Source organism: Streptopelia decaocto (genome assembly GCF_964273445.1).
Source record: "Streptopelia decaocto genome assembly, chromosome: 1".
Lineage (NCBI taxonomy): Eukaryota > Metazoa > Chordata > Aves > Columbiformes > Columbidae > Streptopelia > Streptopelia decaocto.
In genome coordinates this window covers 1,761,314-1,786,272 of record NC_138663.1, presented here as the reverse complement: position 1 = coordinate 1,786,272, position 24,959 = coordinate 1,761,314, and the positions used below count along the sequence as shown (strand labels likewise).

General features: G+C 48.0%; 1 protein-coding gene across 2 annotated transcripts in view; it reads left to right on the top strand.

Moving 5' to 3' along the window:
• Positions 1-22,776, top strand: part of UBE2H (ubiquitin conjugating enzyme E2 H) — a 51,101-nt gene extending 28,325 nt beyond the window's left edge. The window contains exons 4-7 of one of the 2 annotated variants that reach the window (XM_082075267.1): positions 8,799-8,838; positions 9,186-9,238; positions 13,615-13,743; positions 21,520-22,776. In XM_082075267.1, coding sequence (XP_081931393.1) covers positions 8,799-8,838; positions 9,186-9,238; positions 13,615-13,743; positions 21,520-21,605 — 308 coding nt within the window. In that variant the 3' untranslated portion in view covers positions 21,606-22,776. Of the gene's footprint in view, positions 1-8,798; positions 8,839-9,185; positions 9,239-13,614; positions 13,744-19,076; positions 21,470-21,519 lie in introns of those variants that run through there. The other variant, XM_082075266.1, reaches the window with a different exon arrangement.
• The last annotated feature ends 2,183 nt before the right edge of the window (positions 22,777-24,959 follow it).

The window sequence follows — 24,959 nt, the reverse complement described above, 5'->3', positions numbered from 1 at the left end:
CCTTAGGCTAAGAGCACCTTCTATTTAAGATCCCTCTGGTGTGAGAAATGATCTGTCTAGTTCCAAATGTGGATCGTGCCTTTTGGGAAAGAGCGATGTTTTGATGCTGTCCCTTTTTTTCTGTTGAAAAACTTGAACTAAACCACAGAAATGTGCATGCAGCTGAGTAATAATTCAGTATTGCTGCAGCTATGTGAACTCTTTTCCTTCCTCTTGAGTCAGCTTTAAAATTTGCTATAAACCTCTTGGTTTAGAGACCGTTTACGAGATGTTATTTGCTGCCAGTCGTTTTTCCCTCACTTCTCAAGCACCGCAAACCGATGCAGATCAGGGTACTGTCATGCTGGTAATTTTAAATGCAGCCTTGCTATGGAAAATTCTCCGAAAACATATAAAACCCGGTTTCCTTGTGGTTAATTGTTTTGGTGCTAGTCTACTCAAGATTATTTTCCTCTCTCCTGATGTTTTTCCTGTGCGAATCAGAAATCAGGGTTGCTGGCTTAATGCTAAAACAAACTTTCTTTCCAGTATGCTTATGCAGCTAAACATCAACCAGGTTGTTGTGTGCTCGTATTGCTGTTGATTTAGGCTCCGTTTAGTGGCATGGAAGGTGGTAGGCTTGACCTTTTGGTGGTTTGGCTTATTTAGTGCTGCTTGGGATGGACGAGAGTAAAAGGTGGCCTGGGATCAGAGCTGGCCCAGCTGTATTTTCCAAACTGACATCACAAGGATGGTCTTTGTCCTTGGGAATTCAGGGAGGGGGGTGAGTGTAGAGGAGGTTGTTTTCTGCTCAAATCACTTTGTCCCTTTTAACGTTGCTTTTGCTGTCTTCAGTACAGCAGCTTGCCCTCTGTCAGCTTGCTTAAACCCGCTGTGTTGCGACTATCGTATTCCAGACTCCTCAGGCTTTCTAACATGCTTCCCTTGCTCTACGAGTCATTGAAAATGCCTTTTCTCTCGCCAAGCTCCCCAAAATCTGGCTCTTGCTCTGCTGTCTGTTTGGAAGTGCTGGTTACCTCCTGGGCAAAGCAGCGTGCAGCTGTTTCAGGTTGAATAAACGGCCAATGCCAGCCTGGCTTAGCAAAGCTGGGCTCAGCTCTGCCGCAGGAAGGAAAGAACTGGCGAGTGGAAGCGCCGAGGGGAATGTTCAGGCCTGGGGAAGCTCCCGGCCGACTGCAGGAAGAGGTTTGTTTTTCTTCGTCTGGTTTCCCATTTCTGCTGCCCCAGCCCAGCCTATCTGGGCAGCCAGGGCTGGGTGACGTCTCGGTCCCTTCCGATGGCCGCAGCGCTGCTCTGGGAGGCAGATATCGCTGGCTTTGGCAGCTTCGTCCTGGCTGAACCGGGAGCATTCACCAGCTGGGAAATGAGACAAGATCCCAGCGTGTGCCCAGGTGGCCAAGAGGCCACCAGCATCCTGGCTGGTACCAGCACTGGTGTGGCCAGCAGGCCCAGGGCAGTGACCGTCCCTGTGCCGGGACCTGGGGAGGCCAAACCGCCAATCCTGGGGGCAGTTCTGGGCCCTTCAGCTCAGGGCTCAAAATGGCAGCATCAGGGTGGTGGGATCACCTCAGTGTATAAAATGGCGGGACCAGGGGCACCAAGATCACCTCAAAACATGAAACGGTGACCCCAGGGGCACCAGAATCACTTCAGGGCTCAAAATGGCGGCCCCAGGGGTGGCGGGATCACCTCACACTCAAAATGGTGGGACCAGGGCCACCCAAATCACCTGAGGGCTCAAGAAAGGCCTTGAGGTGCTGGAGCGAGTGGAGAGAAGGGAACGGAGCTGGTGAGGGGCTGGAGCACAAGTGTGATGGAGCGGCTGAGGGACCTGGGGGGTTCAGCTGGAGAACAGGAGCTGAGGGGAGACCTTCTGATCTCTGACCTGCCTGAAAGGAGCTTGGAGCCAGGGGGGTCGGGCTCTGCTCCCCAGGAACAAGCGCCAGGAGCAGAGGAAACGGCCTCAAGTTGCGCCAGGGGAGGTTGAGGTTGGATGTGGGGAACAATTTCTTCCCCCAAGGGCTGTGGGGCGTTGGAACAGGCTGCCCAGGGCAGTGCTGGAGTCACCATCCCTGGAGGGGTTTAAACGATGTGTAGATGAGGTTCTCAGGACATGGTTTAGTGGAAAACTTAGAAATGTCGGGTTAACAGTTGGACTTGGTGATCCTAAAGATCTTTTCCAACCAAAATGATTCTGTGAGTCTCTTCTCTCCTACATCTGCCTGTTCCATTGAGCACCAGTGTCCTCACCCCACAGTTCTCAGCCAGCTTGAGCTCTGGATCACACAGGGGTAGGAGTTGGTGGGGAAGGCATTTGCTGTGCCAATCTCTGATCTGTAAAGGGGTGGAAATAGGGGATTTTAGAGATGGTGGAGCCTGTAAATGGACAGGAGGTCACCTAGAGCACACGTGGAGCTTGTGTGCAGCCCTTCTGTTCTCAGCACTGTGCAGCTCCCACCGCGGTGACGACACGCCGAGTTTAAACTATCTGTGTAAGTCACTGCCTCGTATAAAGTACAGAATCCAGCCGATTCTTTTCCTTTAATAAATTACACTTTTATGCCGAAGCTTCAAGCCAAAATGCTGCCTTTGCAGCTCTCCTTGTTCCTCCTGTACTGAAGGCTGAAATTTTCTTTCCATCTTAGAAAATCTTAATGCAGTCTTGAACACGGCCTGGGCTTTTTGCAGCAAATAACATGATGGCTTGAAGCATATCCGTGCATTTTAGAAAGCCACTTCTACAAGAAATGACTGCTAATAGTTGCTTTCTAATCTGTTCGAATTGCTTTTATCCCAGCACGGCTCTGAGTACAAGGTGCATGAAAACTCGGCTTCTCTTCTAAAGCGCGACTGACAAACCTGAAGATAAGAGGTTTTTAGAGCGGGTTCTGGATTTGTCATCTGGAAATGTGCGGAGCTTCTCGTAAACCCTAAATGGGTGGTGGTCCCTTTCACTTTAGGAGAATCCTTCGCTCGGTGCGGCGGCTCTTCTGCCAAAAATCTTCGCTTCCTTGTCCTATCCACAGCTCCCTTCTCGAATACGTGTGGCATTTATTTCCTGCCCTCCTCAGGTTGGTAATTATCGCTGTAATCTCTTAAATGATGCTGCCCCAGGGACAGTGCTCTCCTGATAATGTCTCTGCTTCACGACCTAAACCATCCTGGATTTACGTGCGAAGAGCCGGTCCTGGGAGAGCTTCCCGCGTCTCATCGCGTCCTGCAGCGTCTTTCTGGTGTTTCTGGCTCTGCCTGTTCCTCGCTTGCTCTTTGCTGGGTGTTCGGACAGATCGCAAATTGGTGCAGGGTGATTTTTCCTAATGAGAGCTACACAACATACAGCAAGAAGGGAAATGTTCATCCTAGAAGAACGTGAATCTAAACGGGGCCAAACGTGGGGCTGTGGTGTTGGCTCTGGGCTTCAGAGCTCCCATCGAGATGAACCAACTCCGCTCGTGATCCTTAAATATCCAGATCTTTGGGCTTGAAAACAAACCTCCTGAACTCGAGCGGTTTATTGGAGCAAACCCAAAAACTCCTGACAAATACCCAGTTGCTTTCTGAAGCTCGAGAACGCTGCTGCTCTTCATGCTTTTTGTCAATTAATGTAAATATCTACGTCCTTATGAGAACCCCAAGCACTCCCCTGTAGATGTTTGGTTCCATTTTTGCTCTCTCTTAGACAATAAGTTCTGAGCTGTTCATGATTTCAGTAACCCTGCTGGCTGCTTTCCCCTTCCCTCTGGGTTTTTATATCTTCGGGGGAACTTTCTTTCTAGTCTGTTCCTGCTTTTTCAAAGAGGAATCGTGAAGGACTTGAAGTAGTTTTGAGTTCCCAAGTCACGAGAACACTTTGTGGAAATTTTGTATGGTTTTAATCATCGCGTACGCCTGTCAAGAGCCGGAGATTAATGCTCTTTGATGCCATAAACATGGGAGGAAATGCAGATTTTGAACGTCCTGCCCTGCTTAGATGATAGGAGCGGTATAAATACACAAACCTGGGAGCCTTTCTTACTTGGAAGCACCATGGCATTTATTGTATTGTTAAAACCTGCAGAAATATTAGGCTGGCATCGAATCACTCTGGTTTCTTGAGAATCAAATAGGCTGCAAAGTTTGCCTTTAATACGCTCAGAGCCTCAATTTCTCCAATAACTCCTGTGTATTTATACACGGTTCTCATTTCCCTCCCATCTCCACCCCAGATATCTTGCATTTCTATTTCTCCTAAGCGCTTTGCAAAACAAAATGCCCAGTGTGTACACAAAACATATGGACCTACATGGATATATATGTATATAATGGGAGATTGTGGCAGCCCGTACAGGAATGAAACGCTGTTTAGCTCCAGCCAGAGTTTAACAGATCTCGCTTGGCCCTGTGCTTGATTTTGCTGCTGCTATTTTTACTTGCAGCTCCTCTCTGCCTCGCCTCACATTTTGCCACTTAGAATTTCATGAGTCACTTATCGCTTGTGACCATTCGGAGCTTGTTTTTCCCTCTGCGTGTCAATCCTTATTCTGACCTATAAGCCGTGTGAAAATACTTCTTCTTTCCAACACGCTTGGCTTTGTCTTGAGGGGAAAGACGAGACACCTGAAGGTAATTTGTACCCTTGTTTTTCCGCCGGGCTGACGCACAACTCTGCGGATTCCTTGCTATAGAGAATGGGAACAGGCTCATAAAATGGGGTCGGTGTTTCCAGCCTGGCTTGGCACAGATTTGCTGCCTCCTGTGAAGCTTGGGCAGCAGGTTCTGGTGCACCCAAGCTATGAGATGAACTGATATTGGGCAGCTTTTCCCAGAGATTTCTGCTTTTAGCACCACTTTTGAAACTTGTGGATGCTGCTTTTCCACTCCCAAGAACCGCTCGGCGATTCGCCCTGAGCAAGAGGTTTGGAGTTGATCTCCCTGCTGCTATTTTCCATCAGTTCCAGCCATATTTTTCGGTCCTGCTCTTCCCCCCGTGAAGCCGCCGCGGAATTATTTATGGTATTGTTTTGAAAAGCGCCGAGAATCGGAGTATGGTAATATAAACTGTTGTGCTGCGAGCGAGCTGATGTTACACAGCACCTCGTGCCACCGCGGTGAGGACACCGCGTTATATTTGGCTCCGGTTAGTGCTCTGAATGGGCTCCTAACCTCTGCATTTCATAGAAAAGAAACCATTTCATTTGCCAGCCCAAGGTGGGCTGATCTGTGCCTTTCAAATGGGGAATATCCATGCGCCAAACCAGTTGTCCCAGTTTACAAAGGGGAATAGGGACTAAATTGAGGACTGGGGCTGAGGTCTTGTGCATTTTCTATCACGGTTTGTCAACCTGTGGTGCTTGGTGGACTCGTGATCAGTCACACAATAATCCCTGAAATGAGCACAAAGTGATTTTTAAAAGTAATAATAATAAATATACGTTCCATTGCAGGCTTTGGGGTGTTTGGGGAAATAATAAACATTAGGTTTAGACTAATCTTATCCGGCCCTTTGGCAACACCACACGAGCACTTGGGACATCTTTATCCATTAAGCAGGTTGGCCGGCGGTTAAAAAAAGCAGAGGAAAAACAGCTCTTGAGGTCTCTGTGTTGCACAGAAGCTCTTTGTGTGCTGGTATCTGCGTCCCCAGCCCTTGGGGGTCACCCAGACCACCTTCGCTTTTGGGGGTTTCTCGCCAAAGGTGATTGTACCTTGAGCTCAGATAAGCAATGGGGCACCTTTGAAGTGCCGCTTGGTGCTTTGCAGCCGGTTCCTGACCTGGAGGAGAAGAACCAAGGGTGCAGAAAGCTCGTGTGGTGTCCAGCATGAGTTTCTGATCCATCTTCTCTCCAAATTCTGCGTCTCTTCTACCTGAATGGGGCTTGTCCCAAGGTAGGGGACCCTTTCAATATCACAGTGATAAGTGAGCAACCGATGTGGAACGAAGTCTTGCAGGTGCTTTCCACCTCATGGCTCCACAGGACGACACGAGGTGCCTTGGGAATCCTCGGCGCTCTCCAAATTATCCAGGTATTTGGATAAAACCTCCACTTGGAGAAGAACTTGCTGGCAAAGCGTGAAGCACTTGGACCCAGCTCTTCAGACCCCATCCACGCTCGGTGCGTGACCGTAGCGAGAGAACTTGCATTTCATGCTGGAATATATCCAGCTGCTGGAGCTTTGTGACCGTTCCTGTATTTGCAGCATGGAGGAGGATTGACAGCCTTTCAGTTTGGCTGATTTTTAATTGAAAAACACGCTTTTCTTCCAAGCTTTTTTGTCAACCCCGGGAGCGATGACTGCAGGGCTGTTGCTGCAATACCAGCGGTTTTGAAGGTCAGCATCTGCATATTGGTCTTGGCATCTTCAAGCGCTGGAGCAGATGTGTCCCTTTGTGTTGTGTAACTCCTTTGTGGATGTACAGGGTTTATTCTGGTATCACCCAAAGGCTTTTTGTCCGTACAGATTTTCTGCAGTCCTGCTTTACCTTCAAGGGCCGTCCTGGATCTTGACATCTCTGTAGGAAAGGGTTGACTGCAGCCACTCTGCTGCTCACATTCCACTTAAACATTGGCTTCTCCAGCATGAATGTTGGTTTAAAATGGTAATTTAAGTGTTTACAGCTTCACGCTTTGCCAGCAAGTTCTCCTCCAAGAGGAGGTTTCATCCAAATACCTGGATAATTTGGGGAACGCTAAGGACTCCCAAGGCACCTCGTGTCATCCTGTGGAGCCACGAGGCGGAAATCTCCTGCAAGACGTCGTTCCACATCGGTTGCTCCCTTATCACTGTGATTTCGAAAGGGTCCCCTACTTTGGGACAAGCCCCATTCAGGTAGAAGAGACTCAGAATTCGGAGATAAGATGGATCAGAAACTCATGTTGGACAGAATCACGACTGTGACCTCCAGCCCATGGTGAGAACCCAGAATGAAGAGCCTGTCTCTTGGAACTCTTCATGGGGTGCTCACCTGGAGTTCACAATAGATTAATTGGGGTGTGTTGTGTTCAAGACTATGGTAGGAAACCCATCAACCTGCCCTAGTGTTGGTTCTATTTTTTACTCCTGGCTTCCTCTTTAAATTAGAAACTCATTTTTACACGGATGTTTATGCTCGCTTCGTATTTCATATTTGTAAAAATAAATAGAGAGCGAGTCAATGTTATTGGAACAACATTAGTGTTCTGTCGCTGCAGGTGACTTTTCATTTCAAATAAAGGAGGAGATAATAATTGAAGCTTATTTCTGGGTCAGGAAAAGGAAAGATTAGAACAGAACCGCTCTTGGCTCGGGCGGTTTGTGTCTGTGAGACTTTGGGCACCTTGAAGAGTTGCAAGAAAATGTGGCAACAACCTAAGAAACGAGGAGTGTGGGGCAAGGATATTTGTGTCCTCCCTTGGTTTCATTTGCAAAGCTTGAGATTAAGGATGATGTGAAAGAAGGGATTGTTCATTGCGAAAATGATGAAGAATGACAAATCTCTGGCACAGGAGCTGCTGGAGCGGCCAAGTTAATCTCATCTCATCTCTCTGGGTATCGAGTGCAGCTTAAATGCTGAAGTGTGTGAATGAAGAGTTGGCCCAAACCTTCCAGGTGGGTTTGCAGCACAGCCTGGTCCAACCAGCTTTGCTAAAAGGTCGTAGGAAATCAGTAAAATGATCCGAAAAAGCCAAAATGAGGGAATGCAGAGGGATGCCTGCGTCTAGCTGGGTTAAATCTGTGTCTCAGATACCGGAACAAAGAGTATTTAATTCAGCAGGTCTACACGTTACCGTCCTATTCTTGTTACCTGGTGTCTTCCCCGTCCTCTCTTCCATTCTGGTTTAGCAGAAATTTCTCTGCTTTCCCCTCACTAAGACGGGATTTAGAATCAGGATCAGCGCTCGCTGCCGCTCTCCGGTGCCAGAATAATGGATCCATGACCTGATTTCAACCTGTGAGAGCTGCCATCAAGTAAATATTTGATGGAACTACAGCTTCCCTTTTTAAGTCTGCTGCAGTTTTTCAAGCTAACTCATGGCAAGGTTTTCCTGAGCGACACTTGTTAGCGCCGACTTGTTTATGCAGTTCTGGCTGCTTCTTTTAGAGGTTTTTCTGGCTTCGGGCGTCGTTTCAGCCTCGCGTTGTATTTATGTGAAATCCAGGCAGGACGAGTCAACATGAAATGATATTTATGTCATAATACATGGAAAGGAAGGGAGTTAAATCCATATGTCGGCTCTTAGCCCAGATGGCAACCGTTTTATCACTCAAATCGCAATCCCTCCTTGTACCGAACGACGAACCAAGTCAATATCCCCAACGTGAATTTCTTACCCATCTTTACAAACCTTTGTCAGAAGCAATAGTTGCTATTGCTAAAATAGGAATATTTGATCCACTTGGCAGTGAAATAACCGCAGGATTTTTCTTAAGAATCCATTTTGCAAGTCAGAACAGAGATTCTAGAACAAATCTACAAGTCTGAAATGTGGACGAAGCCAAGATGAACTTTCTCATTCCAGACCTGAGCTGGTTTATTTTCTAGGAGACCAGAGGTACCAACTGATGGATTATTTGCTGTATGGATGCAAAATTTGAACTAGTAGCTCTGTGCACCAGTCCCTGCCCCTGAATATCTTACGAATGTAGATTAAAGTTACGACTTCATAGGAAAGCAGAGGGTTTTGCTGGATTTCAAGGGAATGGCCGAGGACCCAAAGGTCAGAATGTTGCCAGCGTATTTTAATGTATATATAGCCGTATATAGCGAAAGCTGGTATTTCTTTGAAACTAGTCCAATTCTTTGGCTGTTTTCTGCTATTTACCACTGTGTCTCTTTACAGGATTCATGAATAAAATTTTCCATCCCAACATCGACGAAGCGTAAGTACATCAGTACATCCCTCGCGTGCGTTTGCTTCCGAGGGGTTTGTCTAATCGTAACTGTATTTTGGCTTCACAATAATACTCCAATGACTTGAATTAATAACTCCCATCAACCCAGAATGGGCGATTTGATAGAAGTGGATGTTACAGTAACAATTTCCTTTCTTTTGTGCAGAATATATTCATGTAATTAAAGGCTGCCCCTCTATTAACCACAAGAGAAGGGGAAATCGTAGCATATATGAAACTGTGGGGCAAGGGAGGAGAGAGGGTAAATAATATGAAATCCCCAGAGTATTTTTGAGCGTGACTGTGTTTCATTCCATCCTTTCTATGTGTTTCAGGTCGGGAACTGTATGTCTAGATGTAATTAATCAAACTTGGACAGCTCTCTATGGTGAGTTTGGCACTTCCCTGAAAACTGGAGGCAGTTTGGTCAACTTTTGTTGTTCTTGTTGGGTTTTTTTGTTTGTTTGCTTGGTTTTGGGGTTTTTAACTGAAGTTTCAGGCTCCTCGCTGAGCCAAGGCCACGTCAAAAATAAGATTTTTTCTGTGAAAATGCTTTTGTGACCCGTTTTTATGCCAGAAAGGAGAAAATATCCCGTACACCTCACAAAAGATCGCTCAATCCATTGCTTGGCGTTGTCTGGCAACTGCAAAATAATTCAGCATTGAAAGAGAGTGACCATATCTAAAGTGAAACCTTGTTCCCCGTCCACATTTTGTAGGTGTATTTGAGCTGCTGTTCTTTGTGCACAGGACTATGAACCCATTTATACAGAAGATAGAACCAGAAACCTGTTCCATTCCATTCTGTGTTTCCCATTAGCTCACATCTGGCTATAACTCCTTTTTAGAGCTATAAACCATGAGTTCGTAGCTGAAAACCCATTGAAATGGCATTTAGAGAGAGCTGGAATTGTTTAAAGAAATACAGTTGGGTATCTAGTCTAGGTTGGCTGCATTTTAACAATGTGAACTTCAGTTATGCTTCGAGGAACATACACATCAAATCCTTCACGTTCTTCCGTGATAATCTGAATTTCACCTATGGAAGCTGAAGCTTTGAAGCCGTTGCTAGAGAGACAAGCTACTTCACCTTCCCCGCCAGCACAATTGGTGAGGAAACACCAAGACTTGGTGAATCCCGAGCGGGAAATTGCCATAGCAACTCGGTGAACTTTACTCCTCGTCGGAACGCCTGAAGTCCTCACGTAGTAAATGCGTTTCATACACTCTATGAGAACGAAGGAATAAAGCGGTGTCAGCAAACCGAGATACCTGCTGGGGATGAGCCTGTGGGGTTCAATCCACGCAAAATCCAGCTCGGTGCCGCGTGTGCTGCTGTTCCACGGCCTTAAGTGCAGATTGTGGGGGCGGCCGGGTAAAGAAAATAACCACGGTGTAACTAGTGCTGGTTTTTGCGCTCTGCTAGGCCGGGTTTTGCTTTGGAAGCCAGGCAGGGGTAGGGTTTCTGCGCTATTTCCAAACAATTCCACAGGAGGGCTTTCTGCGAGAGGTTTCCTAATGAGTGCTGCTGTGGTTTTGTCATCATTATTGCTTGTAAAGGTAGAAGAAACCAGCTTATTATTTCCTATGCTTGTGGTGTATTAATATCAGCAAGCTTGCAAAAATCTTTGTTTTTCTTGTGAAATCAGTGACAGGTTTTAAGCAACTTGAAGGTGTCAGGTGTTCACTTTGTACAGAACACGTTCCACAGTCACTGGTGGAATTCGGTGTTAGAAATTACATAATTTGACAGTCATCTTATTGTGAACTTCCCTTCCCTTGCCTCAAATTTGCAGGGAGGACGCGGGGGTGACTCCATTCGCTTGGCCCCTTCGCTCAGAACTCATCAAACCCTCAAACCACTGTCGCCACTTGCAGGGTTTTGCCTCCTTAAGTCAAAAAAAGGAGACGACCCATTTCTGACCACGACATACAAAGGGGAAAATAATATTTCCCGATGCTCCTCGGCACAGCTGCGTTGTTTGGAACGTCACCCTTTTAAACCAGAGCACCCCTGTGCTGGCAGAGGATATGGGTCAGATAATTCAAGGAGCAACTGAGGTGGAAGAAACCCAGAATAGCTACCAATAAATTCCTGAGGACGTCACGGTTAAATTCCCTCTCCTTCAAGTATCAAGTCTTCAGCGCTATGGTCAGGCTTCCGGCACACGTTCAACTCGTTCCTGCTAAGCCAATGTTACTTTTTGGGATTTGAAAGGAGGAGGAAATTACTGAGGTCTCTTAAAAATCCCTGCAGTGTGTCCTGTGAACCACGGTGGCCTCCCAGGGCTCTGGTTGCTCAGCGTATGGGAGATGTTAGTTGTCTAACAGCCACAACTACTTTATTTGAGCCTGCTCCACAGACAGACTTGACCAACTTCTTGCTGATGGTGTCCGTACCCAGTTCCGAAGAGGGTTAATTGATTCACCGAGGACAAGCCATGGAAATAAGTATTTTTATAGAGCATTCTCACTGTTTTTTTGTGGTCCCTTTTTGGATTAGGATCCTTTTTGCAGTTGCTGTTGCGTTGATCCTAGAAGCAGCTGGTGGCACCTTGCTGTGCCGGCCTTGGCAAACCTGGTCAAGGAACCGTCTGTGCTCCAAAGGACATTGTCACTGTCCTTTGCCAGTATTGGAAGGGGCAAAAGCTTCTATAGTAGGAAGAGATTTGGGGTTAAAACCACATAATTTCTTAGTGGTGTCACTGTATAGCAGAGACCAAGCGATTGCTATCCGTAGTGATCAAGGTCATTATTTTTTGCAGTTGAATGATGAAGTGTCAGCTATAATGAACCCTACACTCTTGAGTGTATGAAGCTGTGGCTTTTCCTCCTCCTCAGGGAGGTTTATGCTGAATTATGCGACTGAGGTAGTTGTAGCGCAGTGTCCTGGATGTGTTGATGAAGAAGGGAAGACCTGACAAAACCTCAAATCTCCTTCAGTCCTCTTGAGCAAGATCTGAAAGCGCATTCTGAAAACACACCCGTTGGTAGATCTGCAGAGGTGCTGGTGAAGATCTGCCTGGATCTACCGTGTGACTCTCCCAAGGCTGTAACTTTGCTGGCGATGGAGTTTTTTGTGGCTGCGGCCCAGGGCCAGAGTAGCTGTTTACCCAAGGACATTCGCAACCTGCCTGGACGCGACCCTGTGTGATCTGCTCTGGGTGAACCTACTGTAGCAGGTGGGTTGGACTGGATGATCTTCTAGAGGTCCCTTCCAACCCCAGCCATCCTGTGAGAGCACTTGGAGATGTCTCTCCCTACCTGACACCCATTTTGATGAAAATTTTAGAAAGTTGAGGGCTCTGAGGTCCCTGCCCTCCATCAGATCCCGTTGAATTTAGTAGCAACACAAGGCTCAGTGGTGGCTCAGGGATAGTCACACAGGCTGGTTCCTCTAAGAGGCAGGTTGAGATGAGGAAGACTAGGCAAGAAATTTGTTACACTGAGGGTGGTGAGAGCCAGGCCCAGGTTGGCCAGAGATGTGGTGGATGAACCATCCCTGGAGACATCCCAGGCCAGGCTGGACGGGGCTCTGAGCAACCTGAGCTGCTGAAGATGTCCCTGCTCATGGCAGGGGCTTGGAACTAGATGATCTTTAAGGTCCCTTCCAAGATTCTACAAACCCAACCTCAATCACTTCAACTCAACCTCTTCAACCTTCTTGACCCAACTTCAACCTCACCCCAGCCTCTTCAACCTGAGCTGGTGAAGATGTCCCTGCTCATGGCCAGGGATGGGACTAGATGAGCTGTGAAGGTCCCTTCAACCCAAACTGTTCAATGAGTCTATGATTCTATGATCAACTCTCACGTGGTGGCTCTGAGATGGTGTTGGGCTTCTCTCCTGACAGCTCCGCTCCGGTCCATGCTGGAGGGGGCTGGTGATGCTTATCCGCAGGCAGGATTTCTCTGCCACCAGGAGAAAGACAATGCTGGTCTGCCTGTATCACCAGTTCTCCAGTAGCTGGAATAAACCTGGCACCCAGCCCCAAACCAGGGTTGAATCTCCGCTCTGTGTGGGTGCGTGTGGTCCTTCTGAAGCCCTCGAGGAGAAACGTTGACGCCGGGTTTGTTTCTGAACACCCTCACCCGTCAAGTGTGCTCCTTGTTGTCTCAGGGATGTGGGAAGAGGGTTTTGTGTGTCCACAATTACTCATCGACACCAGATGAGTTCCCTGTTGTGGATTATTCGGTGACAGATGCCAGCTGGCACCAAGGTGTTAATGTGAGCTCTTCACATTCCACAAATTGTTTTGAGCTGGAGGAGGGACTTGTTGGTTGCTCTTTCTATGAACACAATCATCTAAAGCACTTTGGGAGATGCTTTATGCTTGAGATCTGTCAATTTACTCATGGAGCATAACACATTTGAAGATGTTAATAGAAGGAGGCAGAAATAGGAGGAGAATTCAGTGAGGGGTGAAGCACCAGTGCTGCTTGTTTTTCTTTTCCCCTCTTTTTTTCTTTTTTAAAACCAGGGCTGAGCCTCAATGGGAAACAAGACAATTGTGACCATTCACTTTTTTGCTTAACCCACAAATATCTATACCTACATTATCAGGATTTTAAACAGTTCGTGGGAGCTGCAGCAATACCTCTTAGCAGCCCTGTCTGTGTTTTCCCCGATGCAGTTGCCTTTATTTTAACTTGTTCCCAGATTTTCAGCACATTTGCCCTTGAAGCTTCGTGCTCCTCTTGCAGGATAATTAATCAGACTGACTCTGGGCCTGTGGACATGAACAACCATCTCTTTTACTTGCAGATCTCACCAATATATTTGAATCGTTCCTGCCCCAGCTGCTGGCCTATCCCAACCCTATAGATCCTCTAAATGGTGACGCTGCAGCCATGTACCTCCACCGACCAGAAGAGTACAAACAGAAAATTAAAGGTAAGGGTGTAAATAACATGTTGTGGCGTGAGTGACGTTACTGTGATTCCACCCTGGGGGAATGAGGAAGGTCTTTGCTGCGTGTTTGTTTTTCCGTGCCCATTCCTTCCCCTAATAGGGTCACCATCCATTTTATTAATTAATGGGGGTGATCAGAAATAAGGGGTCGATGAGCTGCTCCTGTGATTTATGCAATATGTGGGGAAGGGTTTTTAAATTGATTAGCAGACCCTAAGCAGGGAAGGCTGTAAGTGAACTGGATTTAGGATTCAGCACAACTTTGAGACATCCAAGAAACAATTTGGAAGAAAATGCGTGTGAGCACCGAAAGGCCAAGAACTGAAGCGGGACCATCCAGTTGCACAATTACTGAATAGAAAGTGGCTCGTTAGCAGTTCTTTGGAAAGTGATCAGAGAGCAGCAATCAAGGAATCGATGATGAAGCACTTCCGTACTGTGACAGAGTGCGAATTTGCCGTAAATGCCAAGTAATCGTTCTCTGCTGCTTCCTAGTTAAGCCGAGGTTTACTGGTGCCCAGTTCAGGGACTGCCTTTGTATTAGAAAAGGTTGAGAGAACTGGGATTGTTCAGCCTTGAGAAAAGAAGGTTCAGAGAGACCTCAGCACCACGTTATGGTATTTAAAGGGTGGCTACAAAGAAGATGAAAACTCCCTTTTTACAAGGAGTCCCATGGAAAAAGATGAGGCGTAACGGGTACAAGTTACTCCATGGGAGATTCCAGTTGGACCAAGAGGGAAATTTTTCCTGATGAGAAGAATCAGTGATTGGAATCATCTCCCCAGGGAAGTGGTGGATTCCCCAACATTGGCCATGTTTCAGGGTCAGCTGGACAGGGCGCTGGGCCAGCTTTTCTAGACCGGGCTTGTGCCAAGAAAGGTTGGATCAGATGATCCTTGTGGTCCCTGGTGTTCCATGATTCTGTGATTTAAGAAAGCTGTAAACCACTTAGTAATGTCTCAAAGGGTGGAACAAGGGCAGATTGTCTTGAAGATGCATCTTAAGGTGAGAAATGGAGAGACTCTGAGTTTAATCTAGAGGACCGAATGAGGTTATGAGCTTTTACGTCTCAAAGGTGCCTTCAAAGAGCAAGGAAATGATTTATCCTGTGAGCAGGATGTGGTTGCAGGTGTGTAACTCGGCTGGGGGAACCCAGGTGAAACATTTCCAGACGTGAGGAAGAAATATTTTACACTGAGGGTGATGAGAGCCTGGCCCAGGTTGCCCATAGCGGTGGTGGCTGCCCCAAAACCATGGACTTTATTTCTCCCCTGATCCGCTGAACACAAACAGCATTCAATCCAGTGGTGGGAAATCTACAGATTGGGTCTTCAGCTACGTTTTTAAGACACCATGACTGCCTGATTATTTTTGGGGGGTTATTGAATAACCACAAGGCTCGTTTGTCCATGAGAGCCCTGCCAGGAAGGTTTGCAGGGCCCGTTCCACAAGGGGAGCATCCACAGTGGCACGATCTAATCGTCTCATAGAATCACTTCAGTTGGAAGAGATCCTCAGGATCATCGTTGTGAAGCAGCAGTTTTCCTTAATGAGTGTTGTGAAAGCTTGGTCTTGTCATGGTATTTATTGGTAGAGTCTTTCCACCAGCTCTGCCACGTCACTCCGGAGCGGTTAAACCTCGAGTCAATTCGTTCCGATGCGAAATGACTCTTCGTCACCTGCAATTCTTGTTTGAGGGCGGAACTACAAATGAGGCCAAGCGAAGCTGTGATTTAAATACCGAGTTATTCAACCCACTTTGTTTGATTCCTGATGACTGCGTGACAGGATTGTAAAACCACCCTGCAGATCCGGCCTGCTCGGTGTCCTGGAGTCCACTGCCTGTTTTTCATATGACAAAGCTTCCAGGCAAAATAGTTTGTCAGATAAAATCTCCAGGGCAAACACAAGGGACGCTTGGGGTGTCCTCTGTGCTTTAATGAATGACTTCAAAAAGAAAAAGATACACCCTGGAAAAGAAAGCAAATAAAGTGATGCTAACCAACAGCAAGGCCTTCAAGATCTGAGGACATCCCTCGGGGAGGCTAAATGGAATATTCTGCTCCTCCATTTCCATCCTGACAGCCAGGTACAGGCTGTGAAGATGATCTGGAAGGAGTTTTAAGTGCTTGCAACATGTTTCGTGTTCCATATACCCAAGAGTCCGGCCTCCGCTGGCTCTTCCCAGGCTTGCGTGACAAGTAGAAGATGGAACTAAACGCTGTCATTCCTCATATTGTAGCGTTTTTAAAAATAACCTTGGACACGTTAAAATTGATGGGAATGGCTTGTTGTAGCAGCTTCTCGGCTCTGGAAACTTGGTAGCGCGAATAAATAATTGCTGCTTTTCTTCATTTTTTAGTTATGAGCGCACAGAACAGTTGTTTGACGTAGCGGTAGCGAGGAGACGGGCGTAGCCTTAGAGTTGTGGCCCAAGGTTTGTAGTTCCTGTGGTTCTTGATATGAGACCCGAACAAGTAAGGCTTTATGGTGGAATTCCAGTCGAGTCCTTTGAAACACCACGATGGCTTATGGGCATGTACCAGCCGCTTGTTCTTGTTGCTCCAGATGAATCAAAGCGAAGTGTCTCTGGTAGGAACGGGTGCACCAAGGCTTTCCCTTCTTGAAGAGGCTTTGGTGGAAGACACTTCCATTTTCTTCCCTTCATAGACTGAAGATACAACTTCAACATTCAGATCAAACCTTCAGAAAAACCCGTCTCGGGGCCTTGGTAGCTTTCCTGGTAGAAGATATTTTAAGCTTGAAGTGCTTCAAGTTGTGTTTTCGCTTAAATGATTTAGGCTCAATCAGGTCTTTTCTAACAGTAAGAGAAGTTGGTTTCTATATCTGAATCACCCAGAGAGCGCTTGAAGTAGTCGGTGGGGAATTTCTGCCTCCTCCTGCCCCGCTCACTGGCTTGTGGCTGCTGTTTTGGGGACTCCCGTGGCAGCTACAGCCTTTATTTAGGTGGGTTTGGGGTAAACACAGAGCGAATGTGTTTCTGAGGTTGCCACTAAGGCGTTGCCTTTGTCATCCAAGGTCTTCCAGCAAACTTGGGTTCCCTTTGCTGGATTGTGCGAGGAATAACAACTTCTCTGGGTAAAAACCCCTTTTCCAGAGGGAGAAGAATCCTTGGAAAGCTTTGGGAAGGGAGCAGCCACTACATCTTGTCAGCATCCCATCCCTTAGCTCTGCTCGTCATCTCTTGCCCACCCACCTTCCCGTCCAAATTCTCTGAGGACACGCTGCTTTTTTTGGGTCCCTCCTTCAGTTCCTCCCTCTCACCTCTAACCCATTAGGTCTGGTGCACCGGTTCTCACTTTGCAGTGTCCGTCTCGTGGCAGATGCTCCCCAGACTCCAAAATCTTGTTCTCCAGTGCAGATGGGAGACACAATCAGACAGGGCAGAGGCTCCACAATGACACGGGCACGCGCCTTCCAAGAACACGGTTCTCAGCAGCCAGGACCTGAGGATGGACTCAGAAGCACCTTCCAGCCCGTTCTCACAGCTTTTCCAGGATGGAACAACGAGTTTGGGCTCTGTGTCCTTACATCAGCTCCAGAAACGTGGAAGAAACCCCCAGACCTCTTGCTGAGTGTTTCCTCTTCCAGGAGGCTGAAGGATGGAAGTGCAGAGGGAAGGAGAGCTGGCTTTAAGAACAACCAGGCTTTGCAAAGCCCGGTCTTGTAGCACTTGCTTATTTGGCATCAGGCATGTCCTTCTGCAGCTTTTCCGTGCATCCACCTGCTGATAGGATATGGAATAAAAAGCAATAATCTGTGCTCCTGGAGGAGAGATGCTCCTTGTGGATCTCATTCCCTGGAGGAATTGAAGAACATCCAGTTGGGACGGCTGCTGGGCTGGCACTGGGTTGCAAAGGGGCTCATCTTCAAGCACAAAAGGGTGGCGGTGTTCCCTCTTTCTTCAAATGTTTTAAATACTGCTGTTTGGAGGAAGCTTTGTCATATTTTGGTGCCTTCATATCTGGAAAGGTAACAAGTTCACCACTGGAATTCCCCACCAGCAGTGTGAGGACATCCACCCCTCCTTCCCAAAGCGTGTGATCTGCTGTTGGGATACAGATGTTACATCCCTTCTTCGTGCTGTGAAGCCGCTTTCTCATTGTCAGGTGGAAAAGAGGAGATAAATAAGAGGGAGGTTTGGAAGCTGAGGCCGAGCACCCCTTCTTTAGCCCAGTTTGGTGCCAAGTTTTCACCCCTGCTCCATCCTGCACGTGTGTAAGGAACAGAACTTCTCCGCTCAAGGTAGCCTGGCAGCTGGGGACACCTTGTACCTCAGAGGGGACACTGCGGGACCCTCCTGCATCCACAAAGTGCTTCGCAGACTCAATCTAACTTACCTGCTCCACTTTACGTTGCGTTTTTGCTCCCTCCCTCTGCACAGAGGTGACCGTGGAAGCCGCACAAGGCACAGTTGGCAGCGGTTCCCCCACCTGCCGGCAGGAATCCCAGTAAAACCAGTTTCCCTGCTTGCTGGGCAGCCTCCTGCTCCTCCTGGCTCCAGTTGAAGGTGCTGAGCTGGGTGCTGAGAGCCCGTGTGCTTTGCACCCCGCTGTGTGACACCTTTTGTATTGGTGACCAGGGCTCCGCGCGGGTCCCCAGCTCATCCCGTGGCCACTGTTGGATGTTCCGAGGGTAAAACCAGAGCCCAGGGCAGCCCCGTGTTTAGTTTAGGGCTGGGGTAGGAAGCTTTTGCTTTTTATTTAAAAAACGGAAAGTGCTGTAGTTTTCTGCTCTGCTCTCCCCATCCTTCCTTAAACTCTGCTTATGCAGAGTTTAGTTTGGGAGTTTAGTCTCGCTCTCAGCTTGGCTCCAGCTTATGCAGAGTTTAGCCTGGATGTTTAGTCTCGCTCCCAACTTGGCTTCAGTGACAGTTGTTCTGTGCTACCGTTTTAAACTCTGAGAGCTACAATTTCTTAAAGTCAGGCTACATAACGGTGACATCTCGGTGGCTTTTAGGTTTGTTCTCTAGGTCAACGTAGTAGCTCCAATTTTGGCAGTAAATCGAATTCTCTCCTATTAGGTGCGATATATCATACTAGGGAGAACTTGGGTTCTTTCCAGCTATGAATGTACATGGTGCTGATGTAGAAGCTTTGGGATCAGACTTGTTTTCCAGAGTCTTGCACATCTCTGAGGTTGTTGATGGACGACGCTGCCTCCGGTCTGAGAAACATCGGAGCTCATCAAACACGCCGTGACCCAACCAGCCGTTACTCGTAGCTCACCCACCCTCTGCCTGTTGAATATAAGCTGCTTATATGTCTCTTTATTTTATTTTCTGTCACCTACAGAATACATTCAGAAATATGCAACAGAAGAAGCACTAAAAGAACAGGAAGAAGGCACCGGGGACAGCTCGTCCGAGAGCTCCATGTCCGACTTCTCGGAAGACGAGGCTCAGGATATGGAGTTGTAGTAGAAGAGGCAACCCTGCTTTTCAGAGAGACTCTAATTTCCTAACCATGAGAAGCAGACTATAATATTCATATTTAAACAAAGCAATTTTTTTTATTACTAAACAAGGTTTTTATGAATAATAGCATTGATATATATATATATATATCACCCTTTAGATCTTGATTTTTTTTTTTTCTTGGTCATTTCTCCAACCCGAGGTGCATAGCATATTCCCACATTCCATTTTGGTAGCAATATGCAGCCCGAATGCATGCATTCAAAATTCCATTTGGCCAAGTCGACTTGTGTGCTACTGAACTGTCAGCTAACAAATAAAACCACAGCTGCCCCGGTAGGTAGGGAGTTAGCAACAAAAAATGAGAAAAAATGAAAAAAAATAGAGATGTTTGCTTTCTTATCGCTGTTTCCAAAGACACCACCTTGGACGCCAACGTGGGGACGGCGTTTTGCTCGAGGTCTAAAAGCTTGGGGGATGCTACTGGCCGTGTAGATCAGACAGTGGAAGGAAAGGTGCTCCTTCAGGTCAACCTTTGGTCGTATTTGACGTGGAGTCACATTTAATCGAAATAAAAGCAGTGCAAATGCATGGAGCTCTTCAGAGCATTGACGCTTCAAAGTTTTGACTTGGATTTTAAGTCCGTTTTTATATGTGGACTCCTGCCTGCCCTGGCGAGCCGTAGGGACTGCCAACCACTGCTCTATTCGCTTTGGGGACTTTGGAAAACCTTCACCTGGATGTTAATTCACTTTCTTGGTCTGGATTACGAGCTGGTCCCTTTTCTGGGAGGAAAAACAAGAAGTAAACCACAAGCGATGCTTTCTGAACAGTGCTTTGATTTAGCTGGAGCACATGTGAAGTCAAACTGGCATAGTTTGGAAACTGCTGCCCTTTAATGGCTTCAAGTTTGCTTTATTTCTTTTTTTAATTATTATTCTTTTGGGTTCTTTTCTTGCTTGAAAATATGGTTAAACACCTGGCAAACACTCTCCATCTCCTCAGAAGGTCCTCGGACCGGATGGATTTGCCTTGCTGAGAGCTTCAGATCCACCAAGATCGGCCCATTGCCCGTAGTCCACGAATCCATCGGCACTGATTTGATTCGCCTTTTTTTGTTGGTTTTCCCCCCGTTCCCCCTCCTGCACCAGCTTTGTCGCCATCTGCTTGTGTGTGTGCAACAGGATTAACATTTCTGAAAAGTTAACGAAGAGTATGATCTAGAAAAAGAAAAAATGAATAAAAAAAAAAGCCTAAAAGCACCAATTGAGGAAGCAAGTGAATCTGCTCTGGTTTGGTTTATTATTGCTTTTTTTAGTTCTTTTTTGTCCAGAATGCTTCTGGATTGAAACATTTGATTTCTCCTGGTGTCTTTCAGTGAGCTGAGATTTGTTTGTTCGCTTTAATATACAAAATCTAATGTAGTAAATGTCTCTCCGGGATGCCGGGATACTTGAATTCGGATCATTGTGCATTGGAGATTCCAACCAAGCTGGGTTTTTAAAGCTGAATGTTACCTGCTGTATTTTTTTTTGGGGGGGGGGGGGGCGGTTCTGGAGGGGTTTGGACACAACGTTTTCATTTGTGGTGCGACCTACAGGACAGCGCATGGAAAACTCCCCCACCCCAGCAACACTCGAGCGGAGTTTTCAATGTCAGGCCTGGTACCTTTGTCATTCTCCCCAAATTGTTGTTTCTTTAGGAAGTTTCGAGTCATTGCGGTTGGGAGCTTCCAACCCTATTTCTCATTCATAAAGCACAATCAATTTATTACTATCCTTTCTTTTGGGGAAAAAACAAACCCTCGTAAACCCACTTTGCTTTAGCATGATTTTCCTTAATAAAAACTATACAAAGAATTTCCTTCACGTTCATTACGGGCATGAAGCAAAGGGTTTTTTCCTCCCTTTTCCCTTTAATTTCCAAGCAGTAACGTTAGGGCTGTTGCTAGTGATGTGCTGAAGTTCTCTATCTAGCATTTGTGGCTTTGTCGGAAGGGTAATATTAACTATTTAACATGTAATGGTGTACTTAACTCTTATCTAGCACGCTGCTTTCTCTCATTTCTTTGGGGCGGGAGGGGCCACGTTTTGCTGGCACTTGTTTAATTTGCTTTATCTGCCGAGGCGGCAGTTTGCTTGTGCTATAACCTTTACTTGTAGGTGCTACTTAGGAGTAGAGTTAAGTGCTGGGTGGTGATATCAGTTTAAAAGATTAAAAAAAAAAAAAAAAAAGCCAAAAAAATCACAATAAAAATTTGTATTTTTTCAATATTGTATAACAATAGTGTTCTAATTACCTCATCCCACCTTCCTTTGCAGGTGTTGCGTCCCCGACGCTCCATTTAGCGCATCCAACCTCTCGTACGTTCCCCCCGCCGCCTTTTGGGAAACGCAGCTCCTGCTAAATGGGGGTTTTCCACCAAAAATAGTGGTGAGGCCACGGGGGCTTTAGAGCCCCAAAAATGTGTCCCAGACCCCCCAAGGTGCCACTAAAGTCCCCACCTGGGCACAGAGGTGCCAAAATGCTGCTTTTTTAAAAAAAAAAATAAAACATTTAAAGATGCTTCTAGGGGTTGAGATGGGTTGGGAGCGTTTGCACCCCATGAGCTTCCCCTCCATCATTTTTCACCTCTATTTTTTCCCCAAATCTCCATATTTCTCCCAAAATAACCCTCCCCCCCAACAGTTTGTAAATTAAACTACACCTACGTAGGCTGGAAGAAAAGGTGGAGCCGTAGTGAAGCGAGAAAGCTCTTTCTTTTGGTCAACTAGAGGGGTTTGTTTTCATGGTGGTGTCGCCGTCGGGGTGACGGGAATTTCTCCGCCAACCCACTGGACCCCGGGTTGAATTCTCCGCTATTTTGGAAACAACCTTTGGCTTCTGTTGCTGTGACTCTTCCTTTTGCCATCAAGGTTTTTGGGGGACGTGAGAAGCCGAGTTGCCGTGTCCCTTGGTGGCACTTGCTGTCACCCTCACCCTCCGTGATGAGCTTTTCCCGCCCCACAGGTGGGTTTGGTGAACGCGGAAGGATCCGGACATGGGGACAACCCCCAGCAGAGCTTTGGAGCTCATCCTCCCGCCTCCATGCTTGAACCCCAACCCATCTCTCTCTTTATGTGTCCATCCATCCCTCAAAACGCGCTGGAGAGCCGGGACGCCCCGTCCCGTCCCCTCCTGGTGGGTGTCCCCGTCAGCCGGGACCCTCCTTTGGGAAGGCTGGGAGGTGTCTGATGATTTTCTCTTCTTTTTGCTTCTTTTTTTTGCTCGTTCGAGTCCTGCTGGCGCTTGAGCGGGGTGTTTGCAGCGTGAGAAATGGCCATGGCTTGACCGCCTGGGTTTGGTACCTGTCGTGTGATACTTGAAGAGATTGGGGTGTTTTGCCCTTTGGTTGAGTCACCTCTTTATTTTTGCTTACATTTTCTCCTCTTTTTTTTTCTTGCGGTGTCGATGCAGCGGGCACATCCACCACCCCGATGAAGAAATGCCTCTTCTCTAAGAGTATAACCTCTCCAATAGTTGTGTATAATTCAAGAACTGTAAACATTTTTTAAAAAAATAATAAAATATGTATATACCTTGAAGCTTGGCTGATGCTTCATGGCTGGTAGCTTGGGCTTGCAGGGAAGACCATGGACCTTCCAGCGTTGACTCCACGTCCCACCAGGACTTCACTCATGACCCATCTGCACCAGATTGAAGCCCTTTCAGGGAATCTTCTGCCTGGAGATGATCTGCTGGAGGTGGGAGCAGAGGTTGTGGCTTGGACTGGATGATCTGCTGGAGGTGGGAGCAGAGGTGGGTTGGACTGGATGATCCACTGGAGGTGGGAGCAGAGGTTGTGGCTTGGACTGGATGATCTGCTGGAGGTGGAAACAGAGGTGGGTTGGACTGGATGATCCACTGGAGGTGGGAGCAGAGGTTGTGGCTTGGACTGGATGATCTGCTGGAGGTGGAAACAGAGGTGGGTTGGACTGGATGATCTGCTGGAGGTGGGAGCAGAGGTGGGTTGGACTGGATGATCCACTGGAGGTGGGAGCAGAGGTTGTGGCTTGGACTGGATGATCTGCTGGAGGTGGAAACAGAGGTGGGTTGGACTGGATGATCCACTGGAGGTGGGAGCAGAGGTTGTGGCTTGGACTGGATGATCTGCTGGAGGTGGAAACAGAGGTGGGTTGGACTGGATGATCTGCTGGAGGTGGGAGCAGAGGTGGGTTGGACTGGATGATCTGCTGGAGGTGGGAGCAGAGGTTGTGGCTCGGACTGGATGATCTGCTGGAGGTAGGAGCAGAGGTTGTGGGTTGGACTGGATGATCTGCTGGAGGTGGGAACAGAGGTGGGTTGGACTGGATGATCTGCTGGAGGTGGGAGCAGAGGTTGTGGCTTGGACTGGATGATCTGCTGGAGGTGGGAGCAGAGGTGGGTTGGACTGGATGATCTGCTGGAGGTGGAAGCAGAGGTTGTGGGTTGGACTGGATGATCTGCTGGAGGTGGGAGCAGAGGTGGGTTGGACTGGATGATCTGCTGGAGGTGGGAGCAGAGGTTGTGGCTCAGACTGGATGATCTCCAGAGGTCCCTTCCACCCCCAACCAGTCTATGATTCCATTATTGTGCACACCCAATGTGTTGATGGCCATTCTTGGCATAGTTGGTTCCTTCTCCAGCTCTGTGCAGGTGGCCGGGTGATGTCCGTCCATGCCCGGTGACCACGACCGAGGCACCAAAGATGGTTTTTGAGGTTTTAGGCTGGAAATGGGTGCTAAGTACTGCCACAGGGCATCCACCCTGCCCTCGTAGGGTGGATTTCTTCTGAGGTTCCTTCTTGCAGCAGGACGAGTCATTGCAGGTGACACCACAGCCATTGTGGGAGCCGTTTGGTGGCCCATAACTGTGGCAGAGGTGGCTATTTGCTGTATAATCACGCCTAATTTTGGCTCGATGTTATGGGGGCATTTGGATTATGTATATGGGGGATGTAATGGGGAGTGGAGGCAGTTCAAGGACCCCAAGCTGGTGTTTTGGGGGCCACAGGTGACATGGGAAGGTGACAACAGCCTGGCATGTGGCTTGTCCTCAACCTGCTTTAACTCGCTGTGCCTGCTGTCCCAAATTTGGTGGCACTGAGCGAGACCTTCCTCTCCATCCTCCTCCTCCCGCACTCTTCCAGGTCCAGCCATTGCTGTTTGTCACCCGACGATCCAGCCTGGGGACAGGGTGGCAGGTCCGTGTCGTGCCAGTGCCACCTGCTGCCAGCACCCAGCCTGGCAGCCCTGGGCACCTTCGGGGGCTTCTGGGTGGGGACACCCTGTCCCAGTGACACCTCCTGGGGTCACCAGCCCTCCAGGCTCTGTCCCTTGCCCTGGGGACCTGCACCCCCTTCTGCTGTGTCCCCTCCAATTAGGGGTGGCCTTTAGTGCCAGCTGGGGGGGTGGCACTGTCCCCTCTGCCCAGCAGGTGGCCCCCGTGCCACACCAGTGGCCTCCCACTCTGCCCAGTATAGGGTAGAGCTGACCCCAGTGCTGGGTTCCCTCCCTGTCCCCTGGATGTGGCCCCATCGCTGCTCTGTCCCCTGGATCCCAGCTGCCACCCACCGTCCCCACTTGGGATTTGGGGCTCAGCTTTGCCTGGTCCGCACTCCCACAGACCCCCCCAGGAGGTGGGTGCTGCCTGGGGAGCTCAGTGCTGGGGTGACATGGGGGACAGGGACCCATAGCTGGTGGGTGCTGTTCGGTGCTCCCGGGAGGACCTGGAGCCTCATCCT